The 8,970-nt window shown below is 27.3% G+C and overlaps 1 protein-coding gene across 1 annotated transcript; it reads left to right on the plus strand.

Moving 5' to 3' along the window:
- Positions 1 to 716: 716 nt before the first annotated feature.
- Positions 717 to 8,606, plus strand: LOC135929065 (cytochrome P450 3A13-like). The gene is made up of 5 exons (XM_065465553.1): positions 717 to 1,442; positions 2,692 to 2,877; positions 3,096 to 3,424; positions 3,730 to 3,991; positions 7,914 to 8,606. The coding sequence occupies exons 1-5, from the start codon at positions 772 to 774 to the stop codon at positions 8,167 to 8,169; spliced, it is 1,704 nt and encodes a 567-aa protein (XP_065321625.1). The 5' UTR covers positions 717 to 771; the 3' UTR covers positions 8,170 to 8,606.
- The last annotated feature ends 364 nt before the right edge of the window (positions 8,607 to 8,970 follow it).

Consider the following 8,970-nt stretch of genomic DNA (forward strand, 5'->3'; position numbering starts at 1 on the left):
CGGCTCATAATATAAATTTTCTTAAATTCACGGGTCCTGCCCAGATTTTTCTATTTTTTTAAAAAAAAATTCCCTTTTGTAGATCTCTATAAGAGAACATAAAACTTTACGACGAGGGGAAGGGGGAATTTTCCACTAACTCCTTGGTTATGCTCCTATAATGATATTATACATTCTAAATATTTACTATATTGTAACATTTTTAAAATTAACAATAGAAATCTAAAAAAATAATTTAAATAATGAAATATAAAAAAAATAAGTTTTTCTTAATTAAATGTTTACAAAATAGGGAATTTCCGTTAATAAGTGCTTATCTTAGTCATTGTTTTATAATTTATTTTTGAATCATGGTTAGCACTAATGAATTTTTCAGGTTTTATTTGATATATATTTTTTTGAATTTTATATTAAAAATGATGGCGTGATCTTTTATGAATAGATAAGAATGATATATCATCTCAAAGATAGTTAGAAGTTATTATGTTATATGCTCTATAATAAAATTTTTCAAATCATTTATAAGTATTATGATTAAGTTATGATTTTTAATTATTATTGTATGCCCTTGAAGGTTTAAATTATATAGTTGATTTATTTAAAAAATTTTAAGGCCGACTATTTGAAAATATAATTAATTTAAATATTGCAAATTAATTAACAAAAATATTTAATATATATGTAAAATAAGAGCCTTTATATTATATATTTGATATATATAATATTATAAAGAATAAACATTTTTATATATCGAAATTTAGCAATTTCCTTATGTTTAACATCCTTGATTCTTTAGATATTAATTATCTATCACTTATTTTCACTCTCATTTTGGCATCATTAATTATTTACGGTTTAATTCCAGTTATAAAACTATTCCGTTGCGGCCACAAACACCCTTTTCCTTTACCATTCTTGGGTACCATCATATGGGCATATATTAATGGCATTCAAAAATGTCAGATAGACTGGAATCGTAAGTATGGACAATTTTACGCCTTGGCTCAAGGCCAAACTTTTGTTCTGGTGGTGAGCAATCCTAATTACCTCAAGGATATATTGGTAAAAAGTTTTTCAAATTTTTCTAACCGAAGATTTTTTGAAATGCCTAATAAATTTTTTCGTAAATCATTGTTCGTGATTAAAGACGAAGAATGGAGCATGTCACGGAAATTCATATTACCTACTTTTACCTGTCATAAAATGAAATTCAATATGTTTCCGTTACTTTCTAAATGTGCCTCTAAGATGGTCTATCACTTAAAAAACTCAATAAATGGCGATCTAAACTCTATCCATAGCAATAAGAATTGTGATGGTAAAGAAACTACAATAGTCCAAACCAAAGACATTTTTGGTTGTTACGCTATGGATGTAATCGCTTCTACCTCATTTGGATTGGATATAGACTCCCGCAAAGAAAATAATCATGCTTTCGTCAGGTATTTCGAATCTATTTGAATAAATTATGTTTTGGCAAATCTAGTTGGGGAATTTTCTTCTCATTTTTCTATAAATAATAAAACCTCGATTTTTAAATTGCATTGAAATGGAATCCATAATATTTATTATTCTGTGGAGTAGAAAAGATTTTTAATTTATCAGTACCCTAAGGGCTAATTGAATCAAATCTATTAGAGTCAGTTAAATAATCTATGAACGTTTTCGTATTACCTTAATGTTAATTTCTATTTTTGGTATCAACTTTCCTATCATCTTAATGTTAAATAAATCGAAGGATTCTTATAGGTATTTACTATAAAAATAAAACGTTGTATCAAAATAAATAAATGAAATTAATTAATCGTGTAAGAGACTTTAAAAAATGGATTGAACTCACATTAGAGTTCAGGGTGGTGTTGTTAAACGGTACGATTTGAGCTAATTTTTAAAAACGGTTAATTCAATATTTTAGCCAGAAAAATATTACATAAACCTCTAGATTTTGCTAATAGATGTTCAAATTTTTGTGCCATTTATGACCAAGATTTTTAGGCTTGAGTTACATTTTTCTGGATATAATTTTACAGGTAAAGTAAAGGTTTATGTGTATAATGGTATTTAAATTATGATCATTATTTTAATATTTAGTAATTTTCACAGTTTTACCGACTAGACACGATTTCTCCTATATTAATTATTGAATTATACAATATAATAATCAATGAAATTTACATTTTTCAAATATTGTTCATATTAAAATGTCGAATACAGAAATAAATCCGTAACAAAAAAAGGTAAGGAAAAGAAACTAACAAATTAAAAACTGTATAACAAAACCTAGTTAAAAACACGAATATAAATTAGTGGGAAGAGGATCTGTAGGAATAAAGTTTATCGCAACATAAATCTTTAAATAAAATAAAATTACTAAGGATAATATTTAATTCTATAGTTAAAACTATATTTAAAATATTATTTTTAAAAAATCGAGTCACAATATAATTTTAGTTTTTTGATAAAATTTACATATAAAAATTATTCTAAAATAATTGTGAAGTATCTGTTTTTCTATGGCCTTAAAAAAACTATCAAGTGTTGGGCATATTTCATCATAAGATCTAAGGGAAATTAACCGCATTGAATCGGACAAAATATAATGAAACCTTTGTATAGCATCTTCTATTGATAATATATGAATAATTTAAAATTCTTTAAAAAAATGGACATAATTTTTTTTTTAAATAACAGAAATGTAAGAAAGGCTTTCGATTTTGATATAACGACACCAATACTTGCCCTGATAGCCATTTTTCCATTCATAATCCCTGTATTGAATTACTTCGAAATATCGTTCATTAAAGAAGCTTCAATGCAGTTCTTTGCTGATATCGTTGAAAGTACCATAGAGGAGCGTAAAAAGTTTAATATTAAAAGGTAGGAAACTCTGTAATAATTAATTAATAAAATTTTTATGTCTTATAAAATCTAATCCATTTAAAATGAAGTCCTAGGATATTTTTAAATTTTTATAAGTAAAAAAATGTATCTTGACTACAAATTATTTTGTTCTAACAAGATCCAAGTAGACTAAAGATTTTGATAAGTTATAGATATATATTCTGATAATTTATTGACTTCAATATATCATTTAGAAATGATTATTTGCAATTGTTCATGGACACTCATGATAATTTAAATCAATCTAACACAAATAGTAATAATAATGGATGTAAAAAGAACATCCATAAAGTTTCGGATGATATGCTGACCATGAAAGAAGAGGACAGCATTGAAACTAAAAAGCTTGAACAGAATTTATTAACCACTAAAGAGGAGTACATTTCTATGGCATTAATGTTTTTCGTAGCTGGATATGAGTCACCCTCAAATGCTCTATGTTGGATAGCTCGCACTTTAGCCGGTCATCCTGAGATTCAAGAGACTTTAAGACAGGAAATAAAGCGAAAGATTAATCAAAAATGTAATTTAATTTATGGGTAAATATACAATTTATATTTATTTTATTGCCTTGGCAAAACAGATTTAAATTTTATTAACATTAATAATTATATTTTTGAAAGAAATTTATCTTTATAATTCTTTTGAAATTTGTTTAGTGATAAGAAAGTTAAGTGTCTCTCTGGTTTATTCGGAACTTTACATTTGTTTATCTAACAACTATATATGTAGTTGATACACTAAGTGATTAGGAATAAATATAATTGATTTCTTTGTAACTAACATATGTAATTTTTAAAATCAAACATATTAAATGCCTGAAAATAGATAGAAGCTTTAGCCCTGATCTCTTAAATTATGATGATATTATGAGCCTAAAGTATATGGATCAGGTTATTAAAGAGGTTCTTAGGTTACATCCTCCAGCAATATTTTTTGATAGGGTGGCATCTGAAGATTATTATTTGGAGGACAAATTAATTAAAAAGGGTACTGTTATTGAAGTACCTGTTTATGCATTGCACCGAGATGGAAATATATGGGCATTTCCCGACAAATTTGATCCGGACAGATTTGATCTAAAGGACACGTGAGTTATGACTTATATTAATTAATATAATATGATGTTGTTATTTTTACTTTAAAAGAAAAATATAATATGAGTAATAATAGGCTTTTGTTTTTTATAGCTACTATTTCATTTTTCTGCAGACCATAGAACTCTCTAGGGTGTCCATGGCAAAGATTATAACAATGCAGACCTGTTAGATTTGCAGGTTTGGAAAGATAGCAACCTGATCGTTGCTTATATTTGTTTTTTTCTTTTGACTTTGTTAGTTTATAGAACCCGGTTGGCTTCCTTGACTTTAATCATATATTTATAAACTTTATTTAAAATTGGTTAAGTATTATTTTAAGCTAATAAACTTGAGTTTAGTTTAAGTTATTCATTTCTTCAAACAACCGCTATAATAATGTTTTTATAACAATTTTAATTATAACTTTATTCAATCTATGAAAAAAATATTATTAATGCAACTACAAAAGTAAAAAAAATATACAAGGATATTTTCAAACTCAAAAATATAATAATAATAGGTTTTCATTTTTAAGCCTATAATACTAAAATGCATACTTTTTATTTATCTTTTTGAGTTTTGAAATACCTTAAAATAAAATCGGAATGTAAATACAAATAAGATCATCTGTTTTTAAAAGTTTATGATAATAATTTTAAAATAAAAACAAAATCAAATAATTAATTTACGTTTTTTTAAGATATAAATAATTTCAGCAACTGATTAATCAGTGAATATCAAATATATATTAATAATTTCAATTTACAACTTTAACATCTTTTTATTTGTGCAAGTATAGAGTCTATATACTCCATATCCCACTACAACTTTGAGAAAGTAAAATAACTCATTGATATTAAACCACCTGCTAGAAATCAAACATTTTAAAATAAATGTCCATCGGATTTCTATTTATTTAAATATGAAATATTTAGCAGCTTTTCCTTCAGATTTAAATATCGTGATATTATATTTCGCATTCGTATTCGCTTTTCATTTTGCTCTAAATAACGTGATATAATATTTTTTTTAATCATTTCTCTCCTTATTGAATATGTGTGATTTTATTTATATTCACTTATTCCACAAGTCTTATTATGCTGACTTAAGTCCATTTTGGACCATTAATTTATTCTATAACTCAATTATATATCCCTCGTTATCTTTACTTATCCATTTGTATATGTTATTCACATAAATCTGTTCTTCATGACTAAAATTAGCACATGTTGGATATGATGATTGTTTTCAACATGATTGACCACCTTCAACAAGATTCCTACATTTCAGCTGGGGTCCCTTGTCCCTTATCATTCAATCGATTATGCCTCTCTTCGTATTTCAAATTCCTGCTTCTCAGACTTTTATCTCGACTCTTCCAAACCACATATCATTTAAAGGATCCCTAAAGAGGCTGGATTGCTAGTTAGTAAATCTATTGCTGATATTGTATATCGTCCCTATTACTAAATTTCCGCAATGTTTGCAGATAGTTTAAATTCTTTTTCTATACATATAATACCTTTCGGGTACTCTACAAAACTTTATATATCCCCAACTCAACAAATTAAGGATGTCGTTTTATTATTGCTCTTTACCTTTAAGAAAATAGGAGGCCCGCGCTCTTCAAGAACAAAAGCAAGCCTTCATCGATTGAGTTGAAGGCCAATTTGGTTTCCAAGAAAATAGACAATCTTAACATAAATGGTGCTATCAGATTGATCTACTTATGACTCCTAGCTGAGCCTTCCCACGATACGTGTATCAAGCTTCGTCAAAAACCATATCACAACCATTATATCAAAATTTGCTCAACCTCATTCCATATTATCTCTCAATTCACATCTGAAGTAATGAGGGGATATTATTTCCTTTCACCGAAATTCAACCTACGGTCACGATGGTATCCGTCATATATTCCCATATAACATCACCTCTCCCTCAATATGCATAAAATCCTATTCTTACTAAAATACTAATCTTTGCAATAAAATTTTTAAAGGTGAAGTAACTAGCTTCATTTCTTCAATTTTTGGGGGGTGTTAGGCTAATTACACCTCAGAAGCCAAATTTTGCAATAGGTTATACCTTTCAACGCCTAGTTGCTAAAATTATATATTCAAAATTAAAAGATGAAAGCATTATTTTGTTACCATCTGTCTTCTACTCTGCAATTCGATATTTATATAATTCCACTTATGGAGGACATTCAACAGGGTTTGTTTTCCCTCTGAATATCAAAGAACATCGTATTAACATCACATGTTTCTTCTCCTTGCACGCCTAATAAATCGGTTCATCGTTGAATTAAATTCCTTATAAATAATGGTGTGAAAATTAATTATGGAAGCTATGATTGCTATTGGACTCTTTTTTTAACTCATCTCTCTTAAGTCAATTGAACATAATTCACACCAATTTAAAAATTACAACCCATGAGAACCAAATCATTTAAGATTTCTTGTAAGACAAAAATCTTCCTATATATATATATATATCAGTTTTTAGACATTTTTTGAGTTGGCGGATTTATTATCCTTACTCTTCACCCACAAAACTTTTATCCTCTTGAAATTTTATTTAATATTCCTCGTATCCAATATGTCTTATTGTCGACTCTTATTTAAAAATATCCCATACCCTTTGGTGTTTATAATGGGTTCAAAGTTCTGAGAGAAAATTTTGCAAACCTTAAGTTCAATAAGCTAGTTTGGACACAAGTTTCTTTACATACCAAGTATGGTGGATTAGGCATCAGATCTCCTTCCGATCTTGTCGTAAGTGCTTTTATATTCAGTATTTGTCGGCGAGTAATATATTCTAATTTTTTAAAACCTGATCTTTCTTTTTATAGTGCTATTATCGATTAGAAGTCCTGTATTATTGCTGATAATACTCTACCAGAAACAAATAGGCAGAAAGATTGGGATAGGCCTATAATTGCAAGTTTGACCCTCCATTATCTCTTTCCTGCTTAATGGGTTTGGTCATGAGTTTCTTGAACCTATTCCCTCGGCATTTACAATTATAACTCTTTCAAAATGAGCTCACTCACGCCATTAGTATTTGTCTAAACTGTTTAATCACCCAAATTCATTTATAGGTCTCGATGTTAGATAAAATTTAGGTATCTTGATCATCCTAAGAGCCTTGAGATCAGTTTAGGTTCATTCTAGAACCTCCTCCAAATATTTTTAGATCTGATGGGAAACGACCTGATAAGAATTCTAAATTACTTGGAAATGTCCAATTCCTGGTTTTATATTATTCATGCATTGATCTAATGGCTAACTCCAATCAAACCCGAACATCCTTTAAAAAAAAATTAAAAATTGCGAAATATTTAGAAATTTTTCGAGATTGCATATTCACTAAATATTTATTCCGATAATTACTACTATCTTAAATACCTATGAGAATAGCGCTTTATTCGTAAACTTATGGATGAATGAAGCGATAGTTTCTTTATGAGGTATAGAATAGCCAATGCTATTCACAGGCTAATTACTTTTGGTTCATGGGTTACTCATTCCATATACTTTTCTATTTATGTGATGAATATTTCTGATTTTAATTAAAATTTTCTCAACATTATCAAAATAAATTATTAAATATTAATCAAAATTTTTTTTATACAATTTTTAGGGTTATCATTTTTTCCTAATAAAATGTGCACATTTATATACAGTTAATTCCCTTGTTTTAGTGGTAAAAGAATCAACGTGTACCTACATGGGATTTCAAATCGAATTTAATAAATGTGGCCATTTTTATAACTTTTGTATTTAATTACCAAGGGGCATTAGCAACATTGATGTAGAAACTCTGGAGGCATTCTCTTTATAAATTATTTTTCCATTGACTAATATTTTGAAGAAGAAAATTTCGAAAATAAATTATTGCTATAAAATTTTACTATATAATTTTTTATAGAACTATGGAAGATCGATATTGCTATATGCCCTTCGGTATGGGTCCTAGAAATTGCATAGGTTCACGTTTTGCAATGCTGGAAATGAAAGTGGGCCTAACATTAATTCTAGGGTCGAACATACAATTCGTTTTAGCACCTGGAGACATTAATTCTGATTTAAATCACGACAACACCAAATTTAGTAATAATCTTATAAACTTTCCTAAAAATGGAATTAAAGTTGGAATAAGATATATGGAAAATAATGATTTATAAATTTTAACCCTTTTATACTATAAATATTTCGATTTTTTAAAAATTTATGTAAAAATTGTTAACATTTAAAAACGAATTACAGTATCATCATATGATTATTTTTTTTTTGAATTTACAATATAGCTGTAGTAGTTCTTAAATACTTGTTTATTTTAGATTAATGAAGTGTAAACTTTTATAAATTTTTTAACTTTTATAATCGTAGAACCATATTAAACTAAGTTATATATTATTTTATAAAGATTTTAATATAGTTGGTACCAGGATTTCTAGAATATATTCGCACTAATGATTTCATTTTTCGAACGATGTAGTTTTAATGTATTTTTAAATATGTTATTTTATTTATCATTATATACAAAAAAAACCTATAAGGTGATGACCTATATTACCTACCGTATTTTGGATTTGTATTCAGGATTTTTTATTTCATAAGCCATAAGGTTGTTCTGAGAAAAAAAATTAAATATTTTTGTTGACTAGTGTCAAATCTTAAAAAACCAATAAAATAGATATTAAGATGCTTTCTTACGTATTCTTTGATTTATTAATTGTTTAAATGAGTCATACATGTGCCTTAATTTAGATTCAGATGTCTGAACACTTAGATTGTGATGACAACAGGATCTTTAAATGCGCAAATAGTTTTATTGAGCTTTGAGATTACACCCACAGATCATACTTTTTAACTGGATTGCACCCAAGGATTATAATATATAATGCAAATTTATTCAAAATGAACTAACTGACTATCTATGCATCGAGAAGTGAATATTTACCCCTAGTAAATTTGTTCCATAT

This window comes from Gordionus sp. m RMFG-2023, chromosome 4, assembly GCF_954871325.1.
Source record: "Gordionus sp. m RMFG-2023 chromosome 4, tfGorSpeb1-WG-v2, whole genome shotgun sequence".
NCBI classification, from domain to species: domain Eukaryota; kingdom Metazoa; phylum Nematomorpha; class Gordioida; order Chordodea; family Parachordodidae; genus Gordionus; species Gordionus sp. m RMFG-2023.

Coding starts and splice junctions, on each gene's coding strand:
- LOC135929065 (XM_065465553.1), top strand. CDS start 772: ATGTTTAACATCCTTGATTCTTTAGATATTAATTATCTATCACTTATT. Junction 2,878..3,095: donor AAAAAGTTTAATATTAAAAG/GTAGGAAACTCT, acceptor TATATCATTTAG/AAATGATTATTTGCAATTGT. Junction 3,425..3,729: donor GCGAAAGATTAATCAAAAAT/GTAATTTAATTT, acceptor GCCTGAAAATAG/ATAGAAGCTTTAGCCCTGAT.